Genomic DNA, 17,831 nt, shown 5'->3' on the forward strand with positions numbered 1-17,831 from the left:
TGGATCGGCACAGCTCCAGCCGTTGCAGCCAACTGGGGGATGAACCAGCGGATTGAAGACCTCTCACTCTCTCTGCCTCTCCTTCTCTCTCTGTGTAACTCAGGGAAAAAAAAAAAAAAAAAAAAAAAAAAAAAAAAAAAAAAAAAAAAAAAAAACAACCTAAAATTGATAAAATTGTTGCTAATAGTTTTTAAACTTTTTTTCATTTGTTTATTTTTATTTGAAAGGCAGAGAAACTGAGAGACCTCCCACCCAGAGGCTCCCTACTTTAATAATGCCCACAACTCCCTGACCTGGGCTAGGTCAATGCCAGGAGCCCAGAACTCAATTCAGATTTCCCAGGTGAGTGGCAAGGACACAAATGCTTGGGCCACCACTGCTGCCTCCCAGGTTGTGCATGAGCAAGCAGGAAGCTAGAATGAGACCAGAGCCAGGCCCCAGACCCAGGCACTCTGATGAGATGTGGACATCCCAAGCCACATCTTAACCTCTACTCCAAATGCCTGCTTCTGTTCACATTTTTTAAATGACTTTTTCTTTGCTTTTAGCCCTATGAGGACAATGAATATCAATACAACTTTATGATGAATTCTTTCTGATATTAAGGTTCCTTCTGTAAACAGTACATATTCAACAAAATGAAAGAATTCTAGAAGTCTGACTTGCTAGATTTAATTTAGTTATTTTTTTAAGCAGTGTTTTTCAACTCAAGTACATATACACAAATAAAAATTAAAATCTGCAGTACTTGGATAACTTCATTTACAATTTCTCAAATCTGGGCCATGTAGTAGTCTCTTGATTCACTTCATGGTATCCTGCTCTTAGTTGACATTCAAATATATATTGGATAAAACAGTTTACATATAAATACTATATTTGATAGATAGTAATTTTATTTTTTGTGGTGCAAGTCTGTGATCTACTTATAAAGGATATTTAAAGGTTTATTAAACATAGATTATAAATTCAGTATTTTTTAAAGATTTGTTTATTTGAAAGGCAGAGTTACAGAGAGGCAGAGGCAGAGAGAGAGAAGTCTTCCATCTACTGGTTCACTCCCCAGATGGCCGCAATAGCCAGTGCTGCTTCCATTCAAAGCCAGGAGCCAGGAGCTTCTTCTAGGTTTGCCATGCAGCTGGCAGGGGCCCAAGGACTTGGGCCATCTTCTACTGCTTTCCCAGGCCATAGCAGAGAGCTGTATCAGAAGTGGAGCAGCCAGAACTGGAACCAGTGCCCATATGGGATTCCAGCACTGTAGGCAGGAACTTTACTGCTACACCACAACACCGGCCCCAAATTCAGTATATTTGAATCCAGAGGGTTTTTTGTTGTTGTTGTTTTTATTTTTTTAAGACTTACTTATTGGGGCCAGTGCCGTGGCTCACTTGGTTAATCCTCCACCTGCAGCGTCAGCATCCCATGTGGGCGCCGGGTTCTAGTCCCGGTTGCTCCTCTTCTAGTCTAGCTCTCTGCTGTGGCCCAGGAGGGCAGTGGAGGATGGCCCAAGTGCTTGGGCCCCTGCACCTGCATGGGAGGCCAGGAGGAAGCACCTGGCTCCTGGCTTCGGATCGGCGCAGCACCAGCCGTAGCGGCAATTTGGGGAGTGAACCAACAGAGGGAGGACCTTTCTCTCTGTCTCTCTCTCACTGTCTATAACTCCACCTGTTAAATAAAAAAGTAAATAAATAAATAAAACTTAATTTATTAACTTGGAAGGCAGAGAGAACTCTTCCATCTGCTGGTTCACTCTCCAAATGTCCACAATAGCCATGGCTGGTCCAGGCCAAAGCCAAAAATCAGGAACTCCGTCTGTGTGTCTCCCAACAGAGGTGGTAGGAGCCCAAGTACTTGAGAGATCATCTGCTGCCTCAGGCACTTTAGCAGGAAGCTGATTAGAAGATCCAGGACTCAACCGAGCACTCCAATACAGGTGTCCCAAGCAGCGGCTTAAATCCGCTGCCCTGCAATGCCAGCCCCTGAATTCAGGATTATTCTTATTTAACGTAAAATTAAAATACACAACTACAACTAATACACTGTAGATGCACTTACACTGTCTCCATTGAAACTGTCTAATTATAATTTGGCCAAAAACACGTGTTTGCTTTCTTTTGTCTTGAAAATGTTGTGAAGCATAGCATCACAGTAGTAGGTTACATATCAGCACAACCTGTCCGTTTTCTGTGTCACCCTACCCTATTTAATCTCAATAGAATAAGTAAGAAATTACATTATTTAATGCCCTCAAAGTATTAACTTAATTTACTTAGGAACAAATGGCTCTAGAAACTCAGGTTCAATTTTCAGTATGTTATCACTCTATCTGTTATTAGTTATTTAAAACTGTGGCATTATATCTTTAGTCGTATAGCTTTTCCAAACCAACAAGACTTTCTTTGTATTAATAAACAGATAACATATAGCCAAAACACAAAAATGAAATGTTTAGGCTTTTATATATCTTGCTTTATAGCATAGAAAATATTTATTAGCACATGATTTCCTACAAATTTTTTAAAACTTAAATTAACATAAATGTGTTTAGTCAAATTTTTTTTCATTTCTAAAGTAAGATAACTAGCTAGTCAAATACATTCAAATTTTTTATTTCCTATCAAATTTTAAGACAACTTTCTTGGTAGTACTTAAGTATTTCAATATAATTTATGGGGCCGGCACTGTGGCGTAGCAGGTGGAACCGCTGCCTGCAGAGCCGGCATCCCATATGGGCGCCGGTCCATGTCCCAGATGCTCCACTTCTGATCCAGCTCTCTACTATGGCCTCGAAGGGCAGTGGAGTCCTTGGGCTCCTGCACCCATGTGGGAGACCTGGAGGAGGCTCCTGGCTCCAGATCGGCTCAGCTCTGGCCGTTGTGGCCAATTGGGGAGTGAACCAGCAGATGGAAGACACCTCTCTCTCTCTCTTTCTCTCTCTCTCTGCCTCTCATCTCTCTGTGTAACTCTGACTTTCAAATAAATAAATAAATCTTAATATATGTAATTTATAGTAAACAGCTATAAAAATTTAAAAGAGGAAGTTATATTCTATTCATCTAATTATTGCAATGTCTATCGAGTCTAAACAACTTTTTTCGAATTAGAAAAGGTGCTACACAACAGATAAAGGATTAACAACTAGAATCTATAAAATGATCAAAAAACACCACAGAATCAAAACAAACAACCCAATAAAAAAATGGGCCAAGGACCTTAACAGACATTTTTCAAAAGAGGAAATCCAAATGGCCAACAGACACATGAAAAAATGCTCAGGATCCCTAGCCATCAGGGAAATGCAGATCAAAACCACAATGAGGTTTCACCTCACTCCGGTTAGATTGGCTTACATACAGAAATCAACCAACAACAGATGCTAGTGAGGATGTGGGGAAAAAGGGACACTAATCCACTGTTGGTGGGAATGCAAACTGGTAAAGTCACTATGGAAGACAGTTTGGAGAGTCCTTAGAAACCTGAATATAGCACACTACCACAGGACCCAGCCATCCCACTCCTTGGAATTTACCCAAATGGAATTAAAGGGGAGAAAAAAAGAGCCATTTGCACCTCAATATTTGTTGCAGCTCAATTCACAATAGCTAAGACATGGAATCAACCTAAATGTCCATCAACGGATGACTGGATAAAGAAACTATGAGATATGTACTCTATGGAACACTATACAGCAGTAAAAAAAAAAAAAAAAAAATGAAATCGGGCATTTACAACAAAATGGAGGAAGCTGGAAAACATCATGCTGAGTGAAAAAAGCCAGTCCAAAAGGGACAAATATATGTTCTCCCTGATCGATGGCAACTAAACGAGCATCTAAAATGATACCCATTGAAGTGAAATGGACACTATGAGAGACAATGTCATGATCAGCCCTTGTCTAGACTGTTGAGGAACAACTTACTATTTTATTCCTTTTAGTATTTTTGTTGTTGTTGTTGTTGTTGCTCTGTTTGTTCTACATAAGACCACTGGTTGAACTCTGTAATCAATGCACAATCATTCTTAGGCGTTTAAAATTAACAGAAAAGTGATCTCTGTTAAACACAGGAGTGGGAATAAGAGAGGGAGGAGATATATAGGTTGGCACATGCTCACTCGGACTTACCTCCAATGGTGGAACTAGAAATGTGCCAGGGGATTTCAACTCAATCTTACCAAGGAGGCAGGTACCAATGCCAGCGCACTTGGTAAAGTGATAAGTATAAATACACAACTGATCAGAAAGATAGGGTAAGTGTTGAAGAGATTTCACAAATAAGACCAGTGTAAGCAAATAATGAAGGATAGAATTAAAAGGGAAAGAATGATTCTGCGGGGGAAACAGGACACACAGCAGATTCATAGAATGGCAAATGCCCAAAACAGCACTCCTGCCTCAGAATCAACCCTTGGGACATTCGGATCTGGCTAAAAGGTCCATGAGAGTCTCACAGGCATGGAAAGCCATGACACGGTGGCAAAAAATAATCTAAATGAAAGATCCTGGTGAACAAGACCCCAGCAGAAGGAACAGGCCATCAAGGAGAGAGGCACCTTTCTCTGAAGGGAGGAAGGAACCTCCACTGTGATACGGCCTTGACTAAACAAGTTCAGAGTCGGTGAACTCAAGGGGCTTCTATAGCCTAGACAGCTCATGGCAAGAGCCTCGGGTGATTGCTGACGTCATAAATAAGAGTGCCAATTGTTAAATCAACAACGGGAGTCACTGGGTACATGCTCCCCATGTAGGATCTCTGTCCTCAATGTGTTTTACTATGAAACTTAAAAACACTACTAGTCAAACAATACTCTATACCTGTGCGGTTGTGTGAGGACAGCCTGTTGAAATCCTTGCTTAGTGAATACTAAGCTATCTTCTGTATATGAAGGTAACTGAAAATGAAACTTGATGAAGGGCGGGATGGGAGAGAGAGTGGGAGAGGGGAGGGCTGCGGGAGGGAGGGAGGTTGGGGGAAGCCACAATAATACAAAAGTTGCACTTGGTAAATTCACATTTATTAAATAAAAAAAATGCAAAAAAAAAAAACAGCAAAAAAAAAAAAAAAAAGGTGCTACAGTACAAACAATTACGGGGGAAAAATTACATCTGACCAGCCATGGTTACCCTTCATTTTCAATGTTATACTGAAGAATCACTCTTTCACAATTTAGACCTTATTCTGCAGAAAAAAAAAATAGAACTCAGAAAATACTACATTTCCCTTTATCACTCTTCGTTAAAGTAAATCTCTACTTAAGGGAAATATTTCTAGTTGAAAAAGACCGGATGAGCAGCAAAGAAAAGTGCAAAGTGAAGGAGTATCTGAAAACATAATCTTTAAAGAGATCTTTATCTCAGACTAAAGTGTAAGGGACTATAAATGGCAGGTATGAGACAAGTCTGGGCTTTAACTCAGTTTTTTCTAAAAACTAACCAAAAAAAAAAAAAATCCGTTAAATCAAACTCATTTGAACAGCCGTTCAAATATTGACTTCAAATTAATATGTTTGTTAATTAAAGAACTGCATCTTCCTTAAATTCTACATTTAAAAAGCCTTTCTAATTTCATTGAAGAAATGAAGAAATAATACACAAAGAGGAAGGGAGGCAGGGGAACAAAAAGGATCTAAAACACTGAAGTCAAGGGTGACAAACATGCCACTAGTTCACAAAGCTGCTCACTTACCAGACATCACCGGCCTATTCATCTTTCCCTCAAGCTATCACAATTTATCATTTTCTATGCTCAAGTAAACTCTCATCTCTGGCAACCTGGGCATTTAAATCAAACAGATTTTGACCTCCCACATGTAATTTAACCCAAGCTCTCCCTCATCACTACTACCCCAGCCCCCCCACCCAACCTGCTTCACTATCTATCATTCAGTTTCCCACAGGAGGGAAAATGTCTCTTTCAGAAAATCAGAAAAATCATTTAGTTCAAGGTAACAAAACATTTAAGGTCAAAAATATTCTTCTTTGCTTGTTTCATTTCAAAGATCCTCTGTTGGAGGAAGATAGCTTTCTTAAGACTTGGCATTAATATTACCTATGAAGGGCATGGTAAATCTGCTTAATGACTTAACTGTACCCAAACCACAAATGCTGCCCTAAAAATAAAATATTGTCAATACTCCACCAGTTCTTTTAATTTCCACACAAGTAATAAGAAGGAGGCTCTAGGTCCCTAGCATAATAGTGGTGTTTTAGAGTCAAGACAATAAGGTTGCCTTTGTTTAGTAACCCAAGTATCTACTGAAAAAAGCTCAAGGTCTAATTTGACAAACTTATGGAAAATGTATAACATGTATCTTCTAAGTATCTATTCTACCCTGGTCCTACAGTTACCAAGATAAGGCGACTAAGAAGAGCTACAACAAAGCAAGAGGAGGACACTAATGCTGTTTTCCCTTAAACCACTCTTAATTATACCAAGCCAACCACAAGTGACCTATACTTTCTTGGGTTGCCTTTCCAAAGAACCTACACTGATTCAAGATGTCTACTCCATATATATGTATATACTTATACATATATATTATCCTTACTTTAAGTTATATTAAGTGTTTGAAGATAGGCAGAATATATTTTTTAATCAGCTGGAACCAGAACTGGTAAGGACATTCAAAACAACTCCCTCAGACCTACTGTATGATATACAAAGGGGTGCCCACGACAAAGTTTTCAGTAAGTTAAAAATTGTTCTCCCTATTCCCTGAGAGAGATTATACTATATCCCAGTTAAGGTGTGGGGAAAGGGGTGTACCTTTAAAAAATAAACACACACACTGGCAGATTCCTCCATTGTAAAAAAAAAAAAAAAAAAATCTAGTAGTAGTTTGTCTTCAGAAGTAACTTCCAAGGTAAGCACATCACATTAGAAGTCTAAACTTTGGACCTTAAGAAATTAGGACAGCTGCTACCCAGAAATTTTACAACCTGAGTATTTATTTTGGCAGCAACAATATAATCATCTATCTTGTTATTCTGAGTCCTCTAATAGAAGGGGTAGGGATAACAACTTCTGGAAGGATGTTACATCTAAATAATGCCATGACAGCTTTTGATCTCCAAACTCAAATGCAAAGTTGCAATGAAAACTTCATTTTGATGCCTCTGAATGAACCACCAATGCCTACCTTCATTCTGCAAGGTGAACTGCCATAATTAGAGCAGTATTTAAAAACTTAACCCCCTCACCTGACAAAACTGTGTAAGTTACCAGAATAAATCATTCTAACATTCCAGTGGAAAATAATATGCAAGTAAGTATTCCATTAAATGGATGTGAATCAGGTTTGGGAAACAATATTTTAGCACTGTGAAGTTACATTTTCCCCTTCCTCTTCCTCTTCTCCATAAGCCTAGAGAGTTCACGTGTCAAATTTTAAAAACAAAAGTTCAATCGAAAAACTTACTCGATCAACTGTTGCTTTTTTAAAGTTTTTTAAAATAAGTTTTTTGCAAGAAGCAAAAAAGGCTTCAATATTTTGCCTTCTACAAATACCTGTGTCCATGCCGCACTTGCCTACCTCCAACATCTGCTCCTTATTCTATGGTTTCCCATCACAGACCGTCCAGAAGATTATCGACAGCTTCTTTTCAGGCATGTTTACAAGAATTCTCTCATAGAAACCACCCACTTTAATGTGATTCTAAAACCCCATACCCAGAAGCCAATGCCTGGTTTATAAGCAAGATAATGACTGGTTCAAAGGAAAAAGTATTATGACAATAAACCAAGACTGGCTCACCATGTTAATAATCTGCTTGCCTAATATGTATGTTTAGCTTCTTTAGTCAGCAACGTCCAAACATAAATTTGAAACATTTAATGGCCAGTTCTGCTCTAGATTTCAAGCCCATCCTATGTTTTTAAAACAGTTTAAAAAAAAAAAGGTTCTCCACAAATAATTTTTTCTTAGAAATATTCCCTAGAATAGAGCAAGCAAAGGAAAACATTTTCCATGCAATGAAATGTCCAAAAATCGCTAATTTTAATACATCACCATCTTAACACAAAAAGTTTAAAAAATAAAATAAGCTTTAAACAGGCTAAGCATTATATTTCATATGTAAGAGTTTTCTACACTTTAGGAATACAGTCATAACTACTCCATGAAATGCCTTGTTGATTCGAAAGAATTTTATTTGGTTGGTTAAATTCAGTTAGTTTTAAGTGGCAAGAAGGCATAAGATAATCAATAAAACCATTAAAGCATTTTTAAAGAGTCCGCCGTATTGTTTGTTAAAATACTAAGCTTAATACTGACCTATCTAAACCTTATCATTGCTCATTGCTCATTGTATAAAATTAGCACTGCACTTGCAAACATAAGCAGAATCTAGACTTATCAAACATATGGTGGGTGAGACTTGCCCAGCTTCTGAAATACTAAATGAGAATACAGGATTAAAATATTTCAGTTGGGAAACAAAACCCACCGATCCTGTCGGTAACTTCATCACTAAAAGAAACCTCTTCTAAAAATATTAAGGTGTCACGATTAAGACTTCAAAATTAACTGAAACGGTCTGAATATAACTACTCCTCCTCCAGGAGGTGCAACTTAACAAGCAAATACATAAAAGAGTAAAAAGGAAAGAAAAATCAGCCAACCTTCCAGCTACTAGAAGCTGCGCATTAGCACAAGCACAGGCCGGTTTCCCAACTAAGTTTCCCAGCCCTGGACCACAGGACCATCAAAACACAGCTGACAAGAGAACCAACCGGGAGATTTCCCTGTCAACTGGGCGATCATCTGAAAACCTCTACTACTGCTAACAAAGTTCCTTATCAACAGAAGCAGCGAACCGACAGGTGGAAAAATAAATTCCCTAACCCAGCAGCAAAGAGGTCGGGAAAACACGGCCCAAGGACCGAACGTGTTATGACTGCGCCGTAACAGGTCCAAGGCAATTTACGCACACACCCTGTAGCGCAATTCCTCCCGCCGAGATAAGGCCGGGAAACAACAGGCTTCCCCGAGAGCCACATACCATTTTAAAACAGCCGTCTCCCCCCGGACAGGAAAACAGACATTCTCCTGCGAAGTCTTCGCGCGACTTCCCCCCAGCGCGGCCAAGGCAAGCGGGCGGCCGCCACCGTAACGAGAAGCCGGCAACAGCCTCGCCGCGCGGCCGCCACGCCTTCCTCCCGCCGCCGCTGGGGACGCGGAGCCTCGGATCACATTTCCCCTCCCCGACAGTCCCACGCACGCACGTCCCCAGGGTTGACACCCTCCGAACCGGCTGCTTCGCGACGCTGGGGACGCGGCCACAGAGCCCGGGACGCCGCCATCGGCTGCGGCGCCCAAGTTGCGTGCGTGTGCCTGTTTGTGTTTGTTTCCCGGCCCAAATGAAAGGAAAGGTCTCCGTAGTGACGGCCTATAGGACTGCGCGGGGGGGAAGAGAGGCCCCCTGTGGGACTAAACAAAACTTCGGTTGCTGGGAAGAACCGTTGCGCAACCTTGGCAAGGAGAGGCCAGGGCCGCCCGGCCAGGGCCAAGCGCGGCTTCCCGGAGGCTGCGCCACCGCGCGCAGGAACCACGCGCGGGGGGTCCCCAGCGTCCGGCGGTCCCGGGGGGCTGGCGTGGCGCCGGCCTCGAGGGAGCCGCCCAGCCCCGGCCCCCCAGAGCTGGGGCTGGGGTGGAAACGGGGAGCGCGAGAGCGCTGGGCACAGGGCTGGGACGCAGGACGCGCGACGAGCGCGGGCCGCTGCGAGGGGTTCCGGCCTGGCTGGGGTCGGGCTGAGGGGACCGCTGGCTTCCCCGGCCGCTAGCCCGGCGAACAGAGCCGATCCCCCCACCCCGGGCTGGGGGCGCCCCGCTCCCGCGTCCCTTACCTTCCTAGAGGCCCGCGCTCTCCCCTCTTCGGGCGGCCGCAGCCCTGAGCATGTCCGGGGTGGGGTGCGGGGCCGTGCCGGGGACAGGGAGCCAAGCGCTTCAGCAGGCGGCACCACCCAGCCCGGGCTCAGCCCCTCTCCGCGGCCGCTGCCATCTTGTCCTGGCGGCTGAGAGGAAACGGCGAGACACCCTCCCCCGACCGCTGCTGTTGCTGCTGCTGCTGCTGCTGCTGCTGCTGCTACTCTGCCTGCTAAGCGCCGGGCCCGTCTCCCTCATCTTCCTTCAGGGGGATTCGGGGTGGGGACGTCTTGGCTGTGGCGAGGGGCGGTGAGAGGCCCGCCGGCCGGCCTCCGGCTACTGGGGCCTACGGGCGGCGCAGGATGCGGGGCCCGCGGCGGTTGGGGCCCATTCCTGACGCTCTAGCTGGGAGAGCAGGAAAAGGAAAACAGCCCGAGAGGCGGCGACGGCGGGGCCCGCGACTCGGTCTCCTCAGGTCGCCGCGCCGCCGGCAGTCGTCACCGAGGCAGCTGTCGCCGGCCGCCCCGATCTCGGGCCCCTCCTCCGCGCCCGCCGGCCTCGGCCGCCGCCTCCGCAGCGCCACCGCCCGCCCGGCCGCGCTGAGCGCCGAGCCCGGGCGGCCCCGCTCGGCTCCGGCCGCGGCGCCTCCGCGAAGCCCCTCCCCGGGGTCCGCCCGCAGCCGCGCCCCTGCTCGGAGCCCGCCTGGCGGCCGGGACGGGTCCCACCCCGAGCTCCGTCCCTCCCTCACGGCCGCCCTCCCGCAAAAGCAGCATCCGTCAGCCCCGCTTTGCTGTTCTGAACCTCAATCTAGGCCCACTCCTCCAAAAATATACGTTTTAAAAAAAGAGCCCAGCACCCAAAGAAAGGCTGAAAATGCGGAAGCAGGATTTTGCAGGCCTTTTGAGACCCCGTGATCGTAATTCCCTCTTCCTCCCCCTTTAGGATTCGTGTCTTGGCAGCTGTTTTTTTGGAGTCCAAAAATAAGGAAAGGAGAAATGCTTAGTGAAATGAGTAATTCCATGTAAAATGGGTTCTTCTCGCTCCCCCATCCCCCCATCGTAAAGCCAGGTTTGAGAAAGGAGCCCAGGCCGGCTTGGAAATTTTCCAAGCATCTCTCCAGTCCTAAACCCTGTCACTGGGAAGTTCGCCCACCTCTGCGTTGACAGTTCTCCATCCAGTTAGTCAGTTCCACCCCCCAAAGCCTAGTTTTCACTCTCCTGGAGACTAGGAAATCAACAGAATGGCCTATTTCAACCCACGCAATCTTAGAACCACAGAATCTTAAAGGTGAAAGAACCCCAGCGACCCCTCACCCAAACTCACGCTACGAACTTTAGGTGACCTGACCAAAGTCACACAGCAAAGCCCGGGTCTCCAATCCCTCTCTTCTTATCTCTAGGAAACAACCTACCTTCTCAGCACCTGTCATTCAGAGTTAATTTTCTTTAATACCGGGTTCTTCTGGCTCTTTTTGCTCCGGATTCAGACAGACTCTTTTGGGAACCCGAACACCGTTCTCTCCGAAATGGAAGTGGCCTTTCCTTGTTTCCTTCCTAATCTTTGCTAGGAGGATTGATCTTCCCAATCTGTCTCTATCCCCAGACCTTTTCTATTGCAGTAACAGGGGCAGGGCACAGGGAGTGGCAACTTGGTGCACAGATAATACTATGCATTTCATCGCTGCTGCTTTTCAAACTGAACGAAGAGCTTTTTGGGGAATGCCATTGAAAGAAAAGATAGTATGCCCTGAAGCCCCTGAAAACAGGGGGGCCTATGAGGATGGCTTTCCAGGGAGGGAGCATAATCAGATAAAAAGGCTTGCAAAATACAAAATAGAAAAGCAAAACAAGGACTTTTCTTTCAGATAAAGGGCAGTATGTAAACCGTGCCCTTATTGTTTTGGGGTTTTTTGTTTTGTTTCATTTCTTAATAAGCAGCAGTCAAAGGAAATAGAAAAGGTTAAAATACTTAAAGGAGAACATTGAAATAGAAAATAGTCCACAAGAACTTGAAGTCTTCAAAATTTCTGCAAACATTTCTCTGGACCATCCATCTCTAATTGAAGGCTTCACTTCTCCATATTTGTGGCATTGCTACGTCTACAAAGAAGCTGAAAAGTGAAAGGAAGGAATTTTTTTCTTATAAGTACATTGGCGCACTCACTACACTATAAATTCCTGGATAGGATTTTGTTCCCTTCTTTAACCGTTACATTGCCAAGTGCCTAGCACAGTGGCTGACATATAGTAAGACCTTAGTAAGTGTTGCTAAGCAAGGAAATGAACACTGTGAGTTCTAGCCTTCCTCCGCTTTCTACCTGTTGCCACGTAACCTGATGTCTTTACCACTCTCAAATCTCTTCTCCCTTAAATTGGTTCTCAACAGCATTCACTCTGAACCTGAGCAACCAGAGATGTTCTTCCATCTGCTGTTTCTTCAAAGCCCCTGTTTTTTTTTTTTTTAAAGGTTTATTTATTTATTTGAAAGGTAGAGTTAGAAAGAGAGGGAGAGATCTACTATCCACTGGTTCACTTTCCAGTTGGCCACAACGGCCGGAGCTGAGCCGATCCGAAGCCAGGAGCCAGGAGCTTCTTCTGGATCTCCCATGCCGGTGCAGGGGCCCCAAAGACTTGGGCCATCCTCCATGGCTTTCCCAGGCCATAGCAGAAGCTCGATCAGAAGTGGAGCAGCCAGGACTCAAACTGGTGCCCATATGGGATGCCAACACTACAGACAGATTTACCCACTACACCATAGCACCAAACCCCAAAGCCCCCGATTTTTATGAAGTTTTTTTTTTTTCTCAGAGTGCTAAGTTCCTTTTTAAAATACAAGCTACTGAATTGCATATGGAAAAAACAATTATACATAAAAATGGAACCACAAAATTTAATAATGTTTTTATTCAAAAATATTACTTAATACTATGTACCAGGCTTCACGCTATGTCCTGAGATACACTGGTGAAAAGGGAGACACTCTGTTCATCTGTGCTCTTTCCGGAAAGTCAGCTATTATACAATTAACTACAGAGTAGAAATAAACAGAACAGTTAGACCTAACCAAATGGAGGGGTGGGTAAGGAAGGCACAAAGAGGTAGGTTCACTTCCTGTCCTCCAGGACCCAACTAAGCCCTGCGGAAGAATCTCCTAACTTATCTAAATCAAATGTCCATATGATTAGTTTCCCTGTGCAGTATTTCTCTAAGTTGGAATTTTACACTTCCTTTGTGGTTATTTGTTTAATGTCTACCTCTTCCTCCATGCAAGGAGGGAGCACATCTTTCTTTGTACTCCCCAGCAGCAAGGCAGCAGCGCCTACATCATCAACAGGACTCAGTGCAAAAAGGAGAGACCCTTGGTCAAAACTGAAGAAGGATTTCAAGATGGTGACTGCAGAATAATCACCCAAGTACAGAAGCCTATTAAGCATAGGACCCTGAGCAAACTGCACAGGGCTGAATGAGTGAATTTATGAATGAAAATCGAGAGCCAAAGGATGTGTAGAAATGAACCCAAAATGAAAGATGGGAAAGAACAGTTGAGGCTACAGAAAAGATATGTACAAAAGCCAGGTGCAAAAAAAGACCATAAAGAACAGAAATTTTGTTAGAGAGAACAAATCGAAGCAGGTGGGGGTGGAGGGCATGGCTTGGACCAGATTGGGATGTAGCAAAGGAAGCTTTGAAGAATTTTAGAAAATGACACAACATGATCAAAACAGCAGCTGTCTTTGAGTGAAAGAACTATGGGTGGAACTATTTATTTTTCTTCTTTCCAATTTTCTATTTTTTTTTTCAAGTTTTCTTTTCAAGGACTGCCAGTCTCACTCAAAGTAAAAGTTAAAAGCTGTACAGTGGCCCAATATGGTGTTCAAAGACCCTGGATTTTACTCCAGCCACTCTCTCCCTCTCAGCACCTGCTAAGAACACTCCCCAAGCATTCGCCCACCTCCTTTACACATACCTGCTCCAGTGTTTCCCCAGCCTAACACCTTCCTTGACAATGAACATCACCCATACTACCCACAAACTTCCTGTTATTGTGTCCCTCCTTGGGCTTACCACCATCTTAGATGGTTGACCCTTATTTTCTGCCTCCAACACCCTCCCCAGGAATTTTCACTTGTTTTGTTGTCGGTCTGATCCCCACAGCACAGAACAGGGCCTGGCATATAAAAGGAATTTAATGAATATTTGTAAAAAGAAAGGATGAATTTTCTTTGTAAGCACCAAGAATCCTCCATAAATCCACTGTGCAAGTGTTAGGGATAAAATGGCAAAAAGACGACTGTGGTTCTTTGTCTCATATGGGAGAAGAATTTCCAATTGGACAAGGCAAAGAGAAAAGCCAGATGTATTTAAAAGCAAGATTTAATTAAGTCAGAGACCTCCAGACAGAGTGGCCTGGAGCAGGGCTCCAAGAGAGGAAAAACCCAAAGGGGCTAGTGGTAGTCGGTTTGTTAATACAACTTTGGGGAAAAAACTGTCAGTACAAGGCAAATCCATCAAAAGACCTGATTTGTAATCTTTTCACTCAGTCAGGCTTGCTCATAAAACAAAAGACCCACCTGAAGGGTGGGAAGGGTGGGATACTTAATTTGTTTTATAGTAAACTGGGAGCTCAGAAGGGTGGAGTCACTACTCTCTTGCTAGTCTCATAAGATGGGAAGCTCCCAAGGAGTGAGGCAGGTGATTTTGACCTTGCTAAAGATAACTTTTGGGGAAGAAAGCATTTTGCACCCTAAATTTCCACTGGGACCAATCTGACTGCCTATTAACCCATCTGACTCCTCACGCAAGCACTGACAACGATTTGAGATCACCCAAACATGAAATCCAAGACCTCTTTTTCTCTCTTATGTCTCCCAAAATCTGCCCCCTCAACTTCATTCCCTAAAATTACTGCAAAGGGGACCTGACTTTCTTGTATCTTGCATTTATGGCTTAACTGATGAGTATACAAGTATCAGTATAGAGAACTGGTCCTCCACAGCCTTGGCGGATGATGCTAGTACTTCTGTCCAAAGCACTGCAGTTTCAAGAAAAGCTTTTGAAACTTTATCCAGATTCAAGGTCAGCATTGTGGCATAGCAGGTAAAGCAGCTGCCTGTGATGCCAGCATCCCCTATGGGCATTGATTCAAGTCCTGGCTGCTCCACTTCTCATCCAGCTCCATGCTAATGGCCTGGGAAATGCAGCAGAGGATAGCCAAGTATACAGTCCCCTGCCACCTATGTCCGAGAACCAGATGAAGCTCCTGGCACCTGGTCCAGCCCTGGTCATTCAAACCATCTAGGGAGCGAACCAGTGGACGGAGAACCTCTCTCTTTGTCTTTCCCTCTCACTCTGTAACCTTATTTTTCAAATAAATAATAAATATCTCTTTTTAAATAAATTTACCTTTAAGGAGAAAAAAAAAGTCTGAGTCACCAACCCACACTCCCCTTCCTCAGAAAGTTGGCTATCTTTTTCCTACAGATTCTAGGTGTCTTTTCTTGCCCATTGGGCTCTGGGGGTACCCAGTCAACCAACAAGAGTTCCCCAAAAAGAAATTGCAAGAACAGTGGTTCACCAGAGGACTTTTGTCACCTCCCTTTCAGCAGATCTTTTCTTCCCAATGCAAATAAATGACCTTCCTCCTGGAGATCACCTTTGTATACCTGGGCCTCAGGGAGGGGCAGCTGGAATGGAAAAAGTTCAAGTGTATGCCACTCCTCGTTATATTTGCGTAACCAAAGAGCCACTCAAGTAACCCTTTTTACAGCCCAAATAGCAGTTTTCACTTTCTTAAAAAGTAAACAACTGAGGTCAGCCTTGTGGCAGAATGAGTTAAACCACAGGCTGCTACACTACGCAGGCATACCATACATGCCAGTCCCAGCTACTCTACTTCCTATCCAGCTTCCTGCTAATGCACCTGGGAAAGCAGCAGAAGATGGCTCCCCTGTATGCAAGTGGGAGAACCAGAAGCTTCTTCTGGCTCCTGGCTTTGGCCTGGACCAACCCCAGCCGTTGAAACCATTTGGGGAGTGAACCATTGAATGGAAGAGTTCGCTCTCCTGCTCTCTCTCTCTCTTTCCCCCCTTCTCCCTATGTATCGCTGCCTTTCAAATAAATCAAGGAAGGAGTGAAGGAAGGAAAAAGAAAAAAGAAAGAAAAGAAAAGAAAAGAAAAGAAAAGAAAAGAAAAGAAAAGAAAAGAAAAGAAAAGAAAAGAAAAGAAAAGAAAAGAAAAATTGCCTATGTAGCCAGCACTGTGGCACAGCAGGTTAAGCCGCAGCCTGCAGCACTGGCATCCCATCCGGGCACCAATTCAAATCCTGGTTGTTTCAGTTCCTATCCAGCTCCCTGCTAATGTGCCTGGGAAAGCAATGGAAGATGGCCCAAGTCCTTGGGCCCCTGCACCCAGGTGGGAGATCCAGAAAAGCTCCAGGCTCCTGCTTTGGCATGGCCCAGCCTCAGCCATTGTGGGCCATTTGGAGAGTGAACCAGGGGATGAGAGATCCCTCTCTCTCTCTCTCTCTCTCTCTCTCTCTCTCTCTCTCCATATCTCTGTCTTATAAATAAAATAACTAAATCTTAAAAAAGAAAATTACCTAAAATACCCATATAGTTTATATTATTGTGTATATATAATCTAATATAAAAATGTGTATATAATATATAAATATATATTAGTTATATGTTACTTCTAGATAGTCATAAATTTAATTTCCCATGTTTCACCTTTTGGAACACTCCAGACATTTTGTGATGATTATAACTTGTTGGCTTGTTCAATTTCATCAACAGCTCCTTAAATATAGTCTAGCAATCATTCTTTGTCCACATTTTTCTAAAGCCCTCAGGGAATTCTTCAATTCCTTCCTCCAGGATAATGAAGATGCCAGCACACCCCCTCATCTGACAACCAAATGATGGCTCCACTATGGGGAATCCTTACAATCTGACATGTTATTCCCGTGCATTTTACCAAAATGCACCTTTCAAGTCTGGTTGAACGTGCTGCCCACAGACATCAGCTCATTGAGCGGAAAGGCCTGCCAGCGCCCACACCATTCACATTCTTCTCTCCTTCCACAGCACCTGGAGTCTAATTCTGGGGAGTAAAGGCAGTGGTGATACAATAAAATGGACTGATATGTTTTTTATATTTGAAAAAAGTGTTTAAGGTAATACAAATAAGCAAATAAAATAAAACATCCACCTTATTTTGATCCTGACATTTCCTTGTTCTTAAGCCATCAGAATATTATTTCATCTACTAAAAATATCCTTTTTTGTTTGTTTGTTTAAGGTTTATTTATTGGAGATATAGAGTTACAGATAGAGAAAGATCTTCCATCCTCTGGTTCACTCCCTAAATGGCCACAATGGCCAGAGCTGAGCTGATCCAAAGCCAGGAGCTAGGAGCTTCCTCCAGGTCTCCCACATAGGTGCAGAGGCCAAAGCATTTGGGCCATCTTCTACTGCTTTCCCAGGCCATAGCAGAGAGCTGGATCAGAAGCGGAGCATCCGGGACATGAACCAGCGCCCATATGGGATGCTGGCACAGCAGGTGGAGACTTAACCTATGATGCCACAGTCCCGGCTCCAAAATATCCACATTTTTTAGTTTGACTGTTGAGGCACATTATAGTGGGATCCCATAAAACACTTTTTTTTTAAAGATGCATTTATTTAATAAATAAAAGTCAGAGTTAGAGAGAGGCAGAGGCAGAAAGAGAGAGAGGTCTTTCATCTGCTGGTTCACTCCCCAGATGGTGGCAATGGCCAGAGCAGAGCCAACCCGAAGCCAGGAGCCAGAACTTCTTTCCAAGTAGGTGCAGGGGCCCAAGGATTTGGGCCATCTGCTACTGCATTCCCAGGCCTTAGCAGAGAGCTGGATTTGAAGTGGAGCAGCCGGGACTCCAACCAGCGCCCATATGGGATGCCAGCACTGCAGACGGCCACCCATAAAACATTTTTA

At 43.9% G+C, this 17,831-nt stretch overlaps 2 protein-coding genes across 14 annotated transcripts in view; one reads left to right on the top strand and one right to left on the bottom strand.

Annotated features, from left to right (window-relative positions):
• CD59 (CD59 molecule (CD59 blood group)) overlaps nucleotides 1–17,831 on the top strand; it is a 684,742-nt gene that overhangs the window by 460,633 nt on the left and 206,278 nt on the right. The gene's annotated exons all lie outside the window — the stretch shown is intronic.
• The window catches only part of HIPK3 (homeodomain interacting protein kinase 3), a 90,476-nt gene that overhangs the window by 70,525 nt on the left and 2,120 nt on the right, over nucleotides 1–17,831 (bottom strand). For 4 of the 13 annotated variants that reach the window (XM_070071685.1, XM_070071679.1, XM_070071668.1 and 1 more), the window contains exon 1: nucleotides 9,843–10,505. The exons of 1 other annotated variant lie outside the window; for it this stretch is intronic. Coding sequence is in view for 4 of the 12 variants with exons in the window: in XM_008269559.4 (XP_008267781.3) it covers nucleotides 11,014–11,035 (22 nt within the window). In the remaining 8 variants the exon portion in view is untranslated. Of the gene's footprint in view, nucleotides 1–8,998; nucleotides 9,465–9,842; nucleotides 10,506–11,013; nucleotides 11,123–17,831 lie in introns of those variants that run through there. 8 more of the 13 variants (XM_008269574.4, XM_008269571.4, XM_008269567.4 and 5 more) reach the window with 5 other exon arrangements.

The sequence above is a fragment of the Oryctolagus cuniculus genome, chromosome 1 (assembly GCF_964237555.1).
Source record: "Oryctolagus cuniculus chromosome 1, mOryCun1.1, whole genome shotgun sequence".
In the NCBI taxonomy this organism is placed as follows: Eukaryota; Metazoa; Chordata; class Mammalia; order Lagomorpha; family Leporidae; genus Oryctolagus; species Oryctolagus cuniculus.